This window comes from Cynoglossus semilaevis, chromosome 13 (assembly GCF_000523025.1).
Source record: "Cynoglossus semilaevis isolate Cse_v1.0 chromosome 13, Cse_v1.0, whole genome shotgun sequence".
NCBI classification, from domain to species: domain Eukaryota; kingdom Metazoa; phylum Chordata; class Actinopteri; order Pleuronectiformes; family Cynoglossidae; genus Cynoglossus; species Cynoglossus semilaevis.
In genome coordinates this window covers 3,044,167-3,058,921 of record NC_024319.1, presented here as the reverse complement: position 1 = coordinate 3,058,921, position 14,755 = coordinate 3,044,167, and the positions used below count along the sequence as shown (strand labels likewise).

Sequence of the window (14,755 nt, the reverse complement as noted above, 5' to 3'; positions counted from 1 at the left end):
AACTTTTATTTTCCTTATGAAGAAATGTATTATGAACATCAATTATATGAATGATATGAACAAATATAACATATTTACTTTATGAAAATAAATTAAATAATTGAATCAAATTTGATTATTTTCTTTTCTAGCAGAACATTTGACACGTGATCAGTGAAATTCACTGCAGATAAAACACTAACATTTGGAATAATGAGTCAGTAATCAGTAGAAAACAGTCAAACCTGAGCAGAAGAAGAGGAGAATCATCATCTTCATCATCATCTTCCTGGTTCTGTTTCTCAGTGTTCAGTGTTGTATTAAATCCAAATCATTACTGGTTTATCCTCAATCTTCTGTTTTTAATCCTGATTTTCTTCTTTTTTTTTTTCTTCACTCTTTTCTACCTTCACCTCTTCTCCTCCTCCTCAGCTCCCGTGTCTCCCTCTTCTTTGATGCCCTGTTAGGATCTGAATCCAAATCTGAAGCTCCACTGAATGACTGACAGTAGGGGTGGAGTCTGACGGAGATGAGGCGGAGACTGAGAAAGGTCGAGTCTGAGGTGAGTTGATAGGGTCCTGTGACGCAATATACAGCTCGGGCAGTAGAGGGCGGTATAGTAAAGAAACTACAATCCACAGAAGAAGATGTAACGGCGACAACGTTGGCCATAGAAGAAGCGAAGGCGGAAGTGAGTGTAAACAAAGATGTTCTCCTGAGGATGTGCCGTTGAGGAAAAAAAAAACGAGTCCCCATGAGAAGTAACAGGTTCGTCTGCAGGAAAGAGATTGAAGGTAAAGGAAGAACTGACTGAAAACGACGTAGTTGCGACTGACGCTGTTGAATAACCGCTGCTGATACAATGAGCTAACGCTATTTACATAGACACATGTTAGCATCAGTTAGCACCACCTCGACTAGCTGCAAACCTTAAGTTTGAAAAGTTCATCAGTAGAAGTTAAATAAGTAAATAAGTTTGTTATAGATAATGGCATAGTTATATGGGTTATTTATATATATAGTTATATTTGTATATAATTACCATAAATCTTTATTACATTTGTGTTTGCTAGAGCTCTTGTATTTAAAGTAGAGGTTGGTAGTACGACTGTATGAAAAGATGAAGGAATTAAGAAAAAATTCCATAAGGAAAAAAAAGGAAAACGGAAGAATGATAAAGAAACGATAGAAAGGAGCAGGGATATCTGAAGAAAGGAACAAACAGAAGAAGTTAGAGAGAGAAAATGAATGAAGTAAGTAAAAAAACAAAGTCTAAGTAGAAGTTAAATAAAGTTTGTTATAGATAATTACATAGTTATATGGGTTATTTATATATATAGTTATATTTGTATATAATTACCATAAATCTTTATTATATTTGTGTTTGCTCAGAGCTCTTGTATTTAAAGTAGAGGTTGGTAGTACGACTGTATGAAAAGATGAAGGAATTAAGAAAAGAAATTCCATAAGGTAAAAAGGTAGATAACGGAAGAATGATAAAGAAACGAACTGAAGATAAAAAGGAGCAGGGATATCTGAAGAAAGGAACAAACAGAAGAATTTAGAGAGAGAAAATGAATGAATGAAGTAAGTAAAAAAACAAAGAATTAAAGGAGGAAGGATAGAGGGAGGGAAATTGGATGGATGAGATGACATCATATCGGATAATAATAATTATCTCTGATCTATATCTCTGTTAGGACCTGGACCCCGACTCTTGTTCCTGGTGCAGCAGGTTCCCTCTGATCCGGTCTGATCCAGTCTGATAAGCAGCAGCGATGGCGGGTCGTGGTCGTGGTCGCAGGGCAATGTCCTTCAACGTTGACCCCGTGGCCGTCAACAGAGGAGAGGGGTTGCCTCCATCCATACAGCAGCCCACACCTGTGTTCCCGGTAAGAACCTCAGTGTGACATTCCTGAGGAGGTTTGATCCTAGTGCATTGTGGGTCACGTAGTCAACTCTGTACATTTGTGTCTTTGTCTAGGCGATGGAGCATAAGCCACTCCCCCTCACAGGTGGGGAGGAAGCAGAGTATTTATTAGCGCTCAAGCAGGAGTTCAGAGGAGCCATGAAGAGCCTGCCCTTCTTCATCCAACCAGCTCGTCCGAAAAGAGGTCAGAGGTAACACAACACACACAAACAAACACACACACCACATTTACTGGAGGAGTATTTTTTGTTTGATTTATTGCAAGTTTTATTGTGAAAGAGTCTGTTTTTCACATCTATGAATTACTACCATATTATACCTAGTATCCTTATGATTTATTATTATCTATGTATTTTAGTATTTTGTGTGTTTACTGTACCTTGAATGCATCTGCTAAATGTATTGTAATGTAATGATTTAATTGTGAATTCTCCATCTTATGATTTTACTTTGAAAGCCTGGTTAAACATTATTTTTCACATTCTTAGTTTGAGTTTTTGTTTTTCTGTTTTTCTGTCCAGATGTGGAGAGATATTCAGATAAATACCACCTCAGTGAACAGACTGACAATCTGATGGACTGGAATCAAGGTGAGGTTATTTTGATCAACCCTCATCGTTGGTTGATTGGTTGTTTAGTTGACAGAGGAGACGGAGGTTGAGTGATTCTGGTTCTGGTTTCAGACTGGAAGAGGTTTCCCAGAGAAGTCAGAGTCCTGGTCAGAAACCCCCCCAGAAAAGGTCAGTACCCATGAGTATTGATGATGATGTGCAGTAACTTGACACACAGTCAGTGATCTGTACAGAGAACTGTTAGCTCGTGGTAATCTGATACTAACTACAGTACATTTACACGACCGCCGCGTTAGCCAGATTAACACACTGAGTCAGATTAATATGCTAACGGTCTTCAATCAGAATGACATGTTTACACAGATTAATGTGTCCTGTCCTCAGGCGTCTCACTCGCTGTCTCTGTCAGTGCTGAGAGTGGACAGGAGAAGAAGAAGAAGAAGAAGAAGGAGGTGGTGAAGGAGAAAGAAGTTCTGCTCAGACTGGAGGTGAGCTCTCGTGTTAGTCTCAACACATTTCTAACTCTAAATTACATGAACAAACGTGTACACTTTAAAACAATGGGCCTGGAGTCGCCCCCTGGTGGTTAATCTGTCAGGTTTTTACCAGTGGCTCTTGTGTCTCCGTTTCAGACACTGGAGAAGAAGGAGGAGCAGGCCAGCTCTGAGGAGGATGAGGGGGAGGAGAAGAAGAAGAAGGAGGAAGAGGAGGAGGTGGAGGAAGAAGAAGAGTTTGATGAAGATGAGTTTGAGGAGGTGAGGACCACCAGGATTACTAACAGTTCTGATCACGTGGTACTGATCCTGATCTTTACTCATTGACTTCTCTGATGGTCCACAGGAGACGGATTACATCATGTCCTACTTTGACAATGGAGAAGAGTTTGGGGGAGACAGTGACGACAACATGGACGAAGCCGTTTACTAACACACACACACCGTCCAACACACACGTGTGAAGATCAGTGCAAGTGTCACCAGCATTTTACTGTGGTTTTAGAACAAGTCCAGCTTTTAATGGTTTTATATTTGTGTGACTGTAAGTCCAGGTTTTATATGTGTTTTTTTTAACTATTGGTGTGTTTGTTGTAAATGTTTATCTAAGTGAGGATCAAAACTGATCCTATCAAAGACTAAACTGTCCTGCAGGGGGCGCGTTTGTTGAAAGAACAGCTCAATAAACTGTTCTGTAAATGGACCAATGATTCATTCCTTCAGTCAGTGACTCTGTCAGTGATGGTGTTACTATGATTGTGACAGTGAAAGAAATCAACCACAGTTGTTTACCATCATTAAAAGTAGCTAAAAGTTAGCCGCAAATGTAGCAAACGAAGCTAAGTAGAAGTAGATAAAGTAATCTGTTTTTCAGAGAATTGTTTGTTATTTTTGTTCAAATATTCCTGAGACAAAGTTTTTAGCAGTGTGTGTCAACGTGTGTGTGTGTGAGTGTAAGACACACAACTCATCAGCTGCTGTCATTCAATCTAAGACACAAACACATGTTGTCCTTATATGGACATGCAGGGGCCGAGCTCCAGTGTCTGCACAGTCAGTTTTGTGTGTGTGTGTGTGTGTGTGTGAGTGACGATGCTGTCGTTTTCATTTCTGTCACAGGACAAACAGTTCCATCAGACAACACTTCTAATTATAAAACTTTTTTTTTTCACCGAAAAGTCCAACTGAAGTTTATTGATGATTGATTGTTGATGGGAGACAAAAACATTTCATCATGAATTCTAGCTGTGACACCCGGAACTGTGTGAGACTAAAATTAAAAAAAAAAAAAAGACAGTCCAGTGAAATGAGCAGCCTGTTACAAAAAAAGTCAAATTTAAAACAGGACCGATTCCACCAGTTCTATTGATCGGTAACAGGAACAGACTGTGGTTCCATTATTGACCAGGTGAAAGGACTGTTGTCTGTGACATCACAGAAACTTCCTCTAACAACTTGATGAAGTACCAGTTACTGTGCACAACTATCATAGTAACAACAGATAGTACCAGGACCATGGGCCTCTATGACCAGGAACTAGTACCGATATATAAAAACCAAGAACTGTGTAAACTTCTTTCAAAGATACAGTAGAAAGTACAAGTCGCTGTGTGCATTTCTAATACAGCAGCTAGTACCATAATCCAGACATAATCCCAGGATTTTCGAGTGTGTGTGTTTGCTTTAACTAAAGGAACATAAACTGGGATAAAGACAGTACCAGGGGTTTATCTGGGTTTAAACTGTAGCAGTGACTACAGCCAGTACTAGACACAACAGACACAGAGTCTGTGTCAGGGACCAGGAACTGAAAGAAGTAGGACGTCAGAGGTAGGATTAATGGGAAGTACCGGTACTTGCAGCACACACAGGTTCCTGATTGGTGGAAAATCTGTCTGTACTGCATTTCGCCTAAAACTAAAAAACTTTTATAGAACTGTTGTCTAGGAACAAGAAGACTCAGGACTGATGGAGCCGACAGGAAGTTCAGGTACTCTTTGGTTCCACAAAGATTACGGACACTGATCTTGTGGTACTCTAAGAAACTCCTCACAATAATAAAATGATGCTACATTGATGTCACACTCCCTCTGCTGGTGTGGATGTTCATCTGTGGTCAAATCCAGTCTCTGGTTTAACACCAGTAAAGATCTTTCTGTTCTGTCACTAGTTTCAGGTCTGTCCTGAACCTGTGAACAGTAGGACACCTGTGATTGGACGGCTTGTACTGTCCCACAAGACAAAAATTTCAGTAAAAAAACAAAAGAGACTTGGCCTTAAACAAAAGTCCAAAGGCTTAAACAGCTGCTTGTTTAAAAGCTTAAAAATATATTTTCTTGTTCATGGTCAACAGACTGGACCCAGAACCAGTGGTTGATACCATCTTTAAAAACCCTCCAAAGTCACGAGGGTCTCTGGGCTTTGTCTCTTCCTCTGTTGGCTTCTTAACACCAACTTTAACAAATAAATAAAAAAGTGGTTCCTTCTGAATTTTGGACCGACCCCTGACCCAGGTCAAACTGGGCCCCACCTCCTCATCCCACTGGGTTCTTGGATTCTGGTTTCAGTTTGCTGCTGTTGGACGGAGGAGTGATGGAAGAGGAGGCGTTGGACGAGTCCAGTTTGTTATAAAGTGACCTCAGCTCCTTTACCTCCTCCAGGACCTCCTGAGCCTGACTCCAGGAGGCGGCCGCCTCCTTCAGGAGCCGCTCCACTTCAGTCAGCTTCTTCTTCTTCTCCTCCTCCTCCTCGTTTTCCTCCCTCTGCTGATGCTCCACATGAACCTCCTCCAGCAGCTCCTGCGTCCTCCTCAGTTTCTGACTGATCAGCTCCTGCAGCTGCTCTACGGCCGGCACCTGTGGGCGGGGCATCAGTACCTGGGGGCGTGGTATCATTGTGGCTTTCCTCTCGGAATTAGAGGGAATCTCTTCCATGGAGGCGCAGCGGTTCTTCTCCGGTGGTGTCAATTCCCAGGCCACCACCACGTCACGAGGCAGACTCTGGGATTTCTCAGAATTCTTGGTGGATTTGGTGAAAAGAGTGTTGTCAGCTTTTGACCTCGGAGATTCAGGACTGACATCAACCGGGAATTCATGACGAGATACAACGTCCTCCTCCTGGATCAGGTCCAGAGTCAGAGTTCCAACAGAAGAGGAGGTGGAGGCCTGGACCAGGAGGAGGAGAAATAGTCAAATTCAAGGTGGAAGAGGAGGAAATAATGGAGGAGAGGGATAATAGAAAAAAGAAATTTTCAAGTAGGGGAGCATAACTGAAGGGGTTAAGTGTCATAGAGGAGTAAGAGAACAAGACCGAAAATAAATATGTGAAGGAGGTGGATTTTCAAGTAGGGAAGCATAACTGAAGGGGTTAAGTGTCATACTGACCACAGCCAGCAGGTGGCCTCTGGTGGGCAATCGTCGGTTGTGAGGAATCTTGGCTCGGTCTCGAGTCAAATGAAACAGCTGCGAGTCGTCAACTGTCACCTGCAACACAGACATGTGAGTTTAGGAAAAAAGCTGCAGTTCCCCCTGACACCAGCAGGGTACATTCAGGTCAGTACAGAAGCTAGCAATACAGATTGTTAGCATGTAGCTCTGGCCTCACAGCTAGCTTGGTAGCCAACAGTAAAATGTCAGTGAGGATCTGACCTCGTCCAGGATTCGGTTCTTTGCCCTGGTGATGGAGACGTTGAGAGCGTTGATCCATAGTTCTTTCTCTTGTGGACTGACGGCCAGGAAGAGCAGGTTAGGAACCTACACACACACACAGACACTTTCAGCTTCTTTTATAGAGCCACATTAGAATCTCGGTGGGATCTTCAGGTGTCGGGACGGTCGGTCAGTCAGGATTGTTACCGTGTTTCCTGGAGAACTGCAGCGCTGCAGTCTGAACTTGCTGTGACTCTTTTTGCTGCGACTCTTGTTTTTGCGAACTTCCTCACAGCGTTCATAGTCACACAAATCCAACACGTCCTCCGCTCGGCCCAGATCTTTCACCTGAGGGATCAGTTCAACGGTCAGAGAACGTCTGTAGTCCCGCCTCCTCTTACAGATAGAGTGGATCTTCACTAGAGTGGAGTTAAAGTTGTGTATGTGATAAGGTTCTACTGGGATGTTCTGTGTGTGACTGATGTTCTGTATATGGTCTTATTCCAGACCTTTCTTTCCTTGTTAGGACATCGTTCTGAACTCTACTGTAACTGAGAGGTTCCATGTTCTAAAGGTTAAAGACTTTAGTCCAAACGTTGTTGTACGCATTTAATCAAATTGTTTGTACAAGAGCAGCTGCATCTTCAAGGTCATATGATGCAAATCAAGTCAAATAGAGAAGAAGAAGAAAGGATGACCGGCTTTGATTAATTTAAATAGAAAAACAAGTGATTTTCATCGAATGTCTGGGTTTGTGACTCTGAGCTGACGAGCGCAGACTGAATCCACATTTGAATATGAGGACCATTCAAATAGTGTCTGCCCACCACAGTGTGTAAGCACTGGTTGGGAGTGCACCAGGTGAAGGCGCTATGAGCAGACACACACACTCGCAAAAAATAACACTGCAGCTCTTTAATCGTCATGGAAACAGCATCCATTTTTAAACAGCTTTAAACTGAGACTTCCGAGGAGAGAAGCTGCTGTGCCCATAACACACACACACACACAAACACAGGCGACACAGTGAGGTCAGTGTGCGCCTTAGGCGTCCTCCTGTTGCCGTCACTCTGCCTGCATCACTGGTCACATGATCAATAATCAATAGTGAATGTTCTGAGTAAAAACACTTGATCACCAGCACAGCAGAAAAAACCGCCCCGTGATAGACCCTGTGTAGTGCTGGTTCTGTCGGGACGTTCTGTTTGTGCTTCAGGTTCTTTGTAAACTACGAGTGTAATAAGGATTCTGGGACGTCACCTGATGCAAACAGTTCTGTTGAGATATTGATTAGGTGCTGAATGTTATGGACTCAGTCACTGTGGCTCTGTTGGGTGGTTCTGCATAAAATATACAGTAGGGTCTTCCAGAATGTTCTGTGTGCAATGCAGGTTCAGTCAAAAGGGTCGTTCTTCCATGGTCCTTTTGTGTGAGTGTGTGTTAGTGACATGGATACGGGCATGGATTCTGTCTGATAAATGTTCTGACAGGACTTTCTCATGGACAGAGGTTCTGTCAGGACCTTCCTGTCCTGCACCAGTGAAACCTGAGCTGTGAGTGTGTCCACAGCAAAGACTGAAACTCGACTCCTACAGAAAGTGGAGGAGAAACTTTCTGTTTCCAGCCAGAACCAAAAACACTACTAATACTACAGACCACGTGTACACACCTGAACCGACTACTACAGAACCGAGGGAATATCACAGCTGCCACCCCCCACCCCGCACCCTCGCTGACTAACCTCTTTCTCACAGATGAACAGCTGATCTCCTCGCAGAACCACAACACGGTTCTTCCAGATCTCTCTGAAGATTCCCTTCCCACAGAACTTCCTGATCCAGCCAACTTTATCAGGCTGCAGGTTCTGTGACACCGTGTCCTGTGGACCCTAAACAATAGGAAAACAGGAAACAGGTCAGGTGACTTATTATTATTATTAATATTAATATTCTTCATTAAAATATATGTATTCCAATCCCAACAATTACCAATTTAAATCAAAGGCAGTCGTGAATGAAATTAATGTTATAAAATTCTTACTATATTTGGATCAAAGTAAATGACCTCACTGTGACCCCAGCGTTTGTTGACAGGAGCCTGGGTTGCATTCCCAGTCACACTGTGCTCAACAAGGCGCTTGTGCACAGTCACTCCTAATCATTATTAATACTATCAATATGATTATCAAAGAGGCCATGAGGCAGAAGTAATAGGAAAGATGGAGGTGACTTTCAGAACAAAAGCGTGACGTGATTAAGTAAACAAACAACATTAGTACCACTTTAAAAGCCAGGTTTTCCCAGCGTCTGGAAAAAAAAACAGGTGCTGCTAAGATCTGTTTCTGAGCACAAGTGTGAAAAAAGTGCAACAGTAAACAAAACAAAAAAAACCCATTGCTGACGCACTGACAGGCAGCTGTTTGCTTTTCTTTCTTTTTTTTTTTACTATTTTATTCAAGATTACTATTTCTAGAGTAACTGTGGTTATGATTATTCGACTTTATGTTTTTACAAAACTTACATTTTTGTCTCATTAAGACTTTAGATTTACATTTAGACAAACCGTCAGATTTTTACGTTACAACTAGTGCAAACTTTGGGTGCACTTTGTCGCAAACGAAAACATCTTAAGGCTAACATTTAGCAATTTCTTCCATACTATTAACTAATCAAATATTTATATAAAAATGTTATATTTTCGTTGTTAGATTTTTTTTGTTTTGACTATGTTTTTTTGAAGAATCGTCTCTCCGATTGAACTACAAAAGTTGAAGTGTTTTCGGCTAGCTTTAAGCTATTTCTGTTCTATTTAATTATGTTTAAATGATAAATGATTATTGTTTTCGAGGGAATCGTTTTATTTTATTTTACTCATGTCAGTTAGATATTTTACTATTTTGTGCTACCCGTGCTGAATACTTGTACCCAATATAGTAACTTCTTTTGATAATATAATTTAGGAATGAATTTAGCCTTTAGTACGCTTGAATTAGACTCTTGTTGTGAAAAAGGACGGAAGTTGCGCTTCTATCTTCCTGTCCCAGTCATGGCAGTAGCAACTGCTGTTGTTGTCTCTTCACAGTAAAAGCATACTTATTAATACTCCCATGTCGCTTTTGTTTAGTCCACTTTAACGGAGCAGGAGAACTCGGTTCTTGTCTGTGCTTCTCCACTGCTGCTGCTCGGTTCTCACTCACCCTCTGCTTTCCTCCGCTGTTCTTCTTCATGGTGCCGGCTCCGGGCCGGTAAGGACAACTTCACCCGAACTCCGTTATTCGTCGGGAGGATAAAAAAATAAAAATACTCTGGAGAGACAGAGGAGGCAAGAGGAGGCTGAGGCTGCTCCTATTTTTTTTCTTCTCCTCTTGCTCTTGCTCCTCCTCGCTAAGTCTGTGCTCCAGTCCCCGTTGCTACCCTCACTCTGTGTCGACGCCTGGGATTCTGTCAGTCGGTGTCCGGTTACTCTTGCTCCTCCCCCTCCTCCTCAGGACTCCCCGCTGGCTCAGCGGATCCTCGGCAGCACTACAGCGCCGCAGATGGACACATCTCACCAGTGTTTGTGTGCCTCGGGTTCAGTTGTTATTTCAGACCAACAACTGGGTCAGACAGAACTGAGGATTATCTACTGCCACCCTGTCTTTTAACCGCAGCAGCAACAACAACGACGACGACAGTAACAACACACTTGCCAACACAGCTACAGCTAGAAATATAAAAAGCAGACTCAGCTGATATAAATCAACACTGAAACTGTCTTCAGAACCTACATTATGTTCAAAGACTTCAGTCCTTAGTGTCTTTAGTAATATCCATTTTCTATTGTTGTTCTTTGCAGCTTGTCTGGACCTCTATCTCCTCTCCCACATCAATGTCTATAGAGAAGAATATAAGGGTTTGTCTCACAACGTCCTCAAGTCTTACTATTAAAATTTGTTGTTGTTGGTTTTTTTCAAAACACAATTTTAAACACCAAAAATGTCTTAAAATCTGAATGATTTTATTTTGTGAATTATGGCTTTGGACGGTGGTGTGCTGTAGTTCACTTTCCTTCCTTCCATAGTCATACAAAAGACACAAATAAACAAAGGCTTTCTTCCCTTTGACCTGATGGGGGCGCCAGTGTCTAAACAGTAATTGCAGAAAATCAGCAGGTGTCTTTTAATCCAACCAATCGTGCGCTCTCGTCCCACAGCCTTTTTGCCACTGCATCGTCCCGGCCCTCTGGTGCTGCTTCTTTCTCTGCACAGTCACTGAAAATACACAAAAAACCGTTACTGGTTAAGGTGTATTTGTCTGTTACTTGTGTTAATAAGTTAATTAGTATTATATTACAATACTAACTGACATTCCTACCTGAAGTAAGAACCAGTCTTCTGGTCCAGACCAGGTGTCAGGGCACAGTACAGTGTGGTCTGACACCCCTGAATGGGTGTCTTCATTAACAGCAGAGAGGGAAGACTCAACAGCGCCCCCAACAGGGGAAACCAGCCCTGAACATGACGACCCAACTCTGTACGGATAACCCCTGGATGGAGACTGAAGGATGACACACCAGTGCCTGTAGACAAGGTACCATACAGTGAGTGGGTGAATGGGTGAGTTAGTAGGTGAGACAGAGGAAGAACCCTCCACAGTCTAGGGAGAATAATTTATAATATTTTTAACTTTTAAGCTCAAACTTAGCTGTTGGGTTTAAAACGTTTCTGGTCTGTTTTTGTTCTTGACATGAAGTGTGTGTCAGGACCTCTAAGTTTTCGTGCCAGTTCTCTGGAGAAGAGGACGTTGGCCAGTTTACTCTGTTGGTAGCTCTCCAGTGAGCTGTACGGTGCTGAAGAACAGGTCGTCAAAGTCAATACGACCTGCATTCATAAAGAGACGTTCTGTTATGAAAGTTAAAAAAAAAATCTAGAAACAGAATTTGAAGGCAGCAGTCATACCCCCTCTGTGTGCTATGGACGACACATTGACTACTCGGCTGGGGGCGGAGCTCTTGAGTTTTGGAAGAAGCAGGTTGGTCAGCAAAAAGTGACCCAAATGATTGACAGCTAGCTGAGTTTCAAAACCGTCTTCCGTCAGCCATTTCGGACACATCATGACACCTGGAGAAGAGACTGGTGAGACGCGTCAACACAGCGGTGACAGTGGACAGTAACAGTAGGATTTACCTGCATTGTTAATAAGGATGTCTAGTCTGTCTTCACTGTCTACGTAGTCTTTAGCAAACTGTCTGACTGAGTGAAGCGAGGCCAGATCCAAGTGTCGGATCACTACGTTTCCATTTCCTGTTGCCTCACGGATCTCTTCTGCGGCCGACTCCGCCCTTGTCAGGTCTCTGCAGGCCATTACTACCCTGGCTCCTGGTAGACAGACAAACACAAAGTCAGCTAATAAAGGTTCTGACACAAACAGACACTAGGTGTCCCTGTAGTTAACGCTGTAATCAGCCTGCAGGGCCACACTCACCTCTGCGGGCCATCTCCCTGCTCGTCTCTTTACCAATGCCTGTGTTGGCACCTGTGATCACAACTGTTTTCCCGTCCAGACGAACTGAGCATCGACAAACTCCACCTGCGATCCACTTCCTCAGTACTGCTACACCTGCAGACACACACACCAACATGTAGTGTGGCTGTATGGATACTTTTAAAATGGAACATGAAACGTTCTTCATGTCAGATCAACTCTGGACTGAACTCTTTATTGAATATGAAAAAACACTAAGATTAATTTTAGTGGAATATTTTAGCCATAAAGTAACAAAATGTAAAGAGTGGGAGTGGAACCAAAAATACAATTCAAATTGTGCTTTCACAGTATAGCGGTTAGCACGCCTTCCTTAGAAGCAGAGAGCCGGGAGTCCTAATAAAGCTAATCCTCCTCTGTAAGTTGCTTTGTATGAAAGCGTCTGCTAAATGCATAAATGTAAATGTATTTTGGTTTGTTTGTCAAGTCTGTAGCATGTACAGGACATAAACATAGTATTAGGATGAATAAATTATGAATCCCATCCTGGGTTTCTTCAGAAAGACCCTCTCTCTAAACGCTCTTTCAAACCACTATGAAACTAGTTCTTTGGTGAATGCCAGGCTGAAAACGTTTTTTCATGCTCTAGTGTGGACGGCTAAGTGGTTTTAAGTGGCATTCCTTTGGTTAGTGCAGAATGTGAGTCAATGTCCCAAACAACCCGACTTAAAAACAACCTGACACATCCTCAAAAACTCCAGTTACATGACACATTATGACAAACAGATCATGAATCAGATGTATGGTCTTACAGATCAACGTGACACCAAAAGCAGCTCCACACTTCAGCAGCAGTGCTCCGTGTCCTTCCTCCAGAGGAACCACCTGTGGCTTTGATACCCCCCCACCACTGTCGGACAATGGCAGCATCAGGAACTCTTCAGGCGCCGCAGCTACCATTTTGGCAGGTTTGAACAAACTGAGTGATGGAGCTGAGCTGGGACAGAAGGGTGGGGGTGGGGTCAATGAACAGATTAGGACAGATTATGGGATCAGTTCACAAGAAAGATTAGCAGCAACAGGGGAAAGCAAAGGAAAAAACAGGTTTACACATGGTTAAACATTATTATGCAACATTATGTATGTAATGGGAAGTTGTTGGATTTTTTAAAATAGCTTTTGTAATATTTTATGATTTTTTGAAAATGCAAATAAGTTTTATTTTACAAAATATTTTTATTTTAAGTATGCCCACAGTACTAGGGGTATATGGAAGTTTTTTATCTCTAGAGGAGGTTGACCAACCAGGAAGGGTAAACCTGGATTGTTGTATGAACTGGGGTTACTTAATGGTCACTTAAGGGTCTCTCACTCATATCAGTGTTGTTGGCTGAATTCCTCTCCTCCTCCCAGGATATAAAAAGTTCATGATGTTGCTTTACACACATAAATGAATAAAACTTGAATTTCATTTTATTTAGAATCACATCAGACATTCGAATAAAATACATTTTAGATCTGCCTCTGCCACCAGTGTCTGTGCTGTTTTAATAAAAACAAATAAACAAACAAACAAGAGCAATTTCTATCCAACCAAACCAATAAAAGACCATAAGCGGTTGGAATCATATTTCTAAAATTTGTTTGCGTTTGATATTTTCAGATTTAGCAGATTTTCAGCCTTTTTTCTGCCTTTCGTTGTGACGTCGGAAGTGGCGCCCCGCCCAGCAACATATAACAAAAAACAAAATGGTGGTCTTGTCCCCCTGGGGTACTGTTTTCAAAAAAGAATTACGCCGCCAAGTTGGCTCATTGCAAACGCAGTCGCTGTTATATCTGTCGACGTTTGTCATTTCACTGCAAACTAATTGAAAACCCGTCAAAACGGCCTCATTTCGATGCTTCCGCGAAAATTTACACCGACCAATATAAAGCGCAGCTGCCACACAAGGAAGTGACGTCGAATCAAGTAAGTTAAAGTGTAACTCTGATTGAAGCATGTATCGGAAGTCCTGCCTCCTCCGAATCAGAGCGTGCAAGGAGAAGAAGAATCGAACCGAGGAGTCCCCGCTTCTCTGTCTTGCCCCAAAGCTACAGGTAAGACCGGCTAGGACGGTTCTGTTCTGTAGGACGTGACCACCTGCGGCAGTATTGAAATTGTTTTTATCAAGCGTGTTGTCTGCTGCATTTGTCTGCCTGTGAGGGGCGGTGCTGCAAGAAACAAACACACCGCAGATGCTTAAGCTAAAGGATGCCAGTCTGGGTCTGGGGTATCACTGACCACGGAATATATATTTTTTAAAACTTTTCTTTCACCCGGACAGCAGTATCGCTTCTGCGCTCAAGGAAAACACATTTAAAATGGAGAGAAACAGAGGAAATAGCGCCCCCAGTGGCCGCCGCTCCACACAAAACCGCAGAATAAAAAAACCTACATACTTTGAAATAAAAGTCCGAACATGTATTACTACTTCTAAAGTGCAAAGCTGTACTATGGAAGTCTGTTACAATTTGTTCTGTGTCCAACTTCATATTTTTTGTTAAATTCAATTCAGTTCTGCAAATTTACCATATTTCTGACTGCCTGCTACTTTTGACCTTTGTAAAATTGCCGGTTTGAAACCCAACCACAGAATATCTATAGGGTTTATTTTGTCTTATATGCTAAAAA

General features: G+C 42.2%; 3 protein-coding genes across 3 annotated transcripts; 1 reads left to right on the top strand and 2 right to left on the bottom strand.

Moving 5' to 3' along the window:
* The first annotated feature begins 525 nt into the window (after positions 1-525).
* Positions 526-3,678, top strand: polr3glb (RNA polymerase III subunit GL b). The gene is made up of 9 exons (XM_025061538.1): positions 526-541; positions 621-773; positions 1,680-1,871; positions 1,964-2,093; positions 2,431-2,499; positions 2,593-2,649; positions 2,866-2,969; positions 3,114-3,236; positions 3,322-3,678. The coding sequence occupies exons 3-9, from the start codon at positions 1,758-1,760 to the stop codon at positions 3,406-3,408; spliced, it is 684 nt and encodes a 227-aa protein (XP_024917306.1). The 5' UTR covers positions 526-541; positions 621-773; positions 1,680-1,757; the 3' UTR covers positions 3,409-3,678.
* Positions 3,551-10,263, bottom strand: LOC103388050 (pleckstrin homology domain-containing family O member 1-like). Its single transcript, XM_008322904.3, has 6 exons — positions 9,819-10,263; positions 8,364-8,510; positions 6,830-6,970; positions 6,623-6,727; positions 6,359-6,457; positions 3,551-6,139 (listed from the first exon to the last, which is right to left on the bottom strand). Exons 1-6 carry the CDS (start codon positions 9,846-9,848, stop codon positions 5,510-5,512), a joined length of 1,152 nt encoding a protein of 383 aa, XP_008321126.1. The 5' UTR covers positions 9,849-10,263; the 3' UTR covers positions 3,551-5,509.
* A 202-nt stretch (positions 10,264-10,465) lies between these two features.
* LOC103388051 (retinol dehydrogenase 12) lies at positions 10,466-13,109 on the bottom strand. The gene is given in 8 exon segments (XM_025061540.1): positions 10,466-10,871; positions 10,975-11,179; positions 11,366-11,457; positions 11,459-11,480; positions 11,559-11,720; positions 11,787-11,978; positions 12,085-12,219; positions 12,897-13,109. Coding segments are annotated over 8 exon segments (1,062 nt in total). The 5' UTR covers positions 13,045-13,109; the 3' UTR covers positions 10,466-10,765.
* Positions 13,110-14,755: the final 1,646 nt, after the last annotated feature.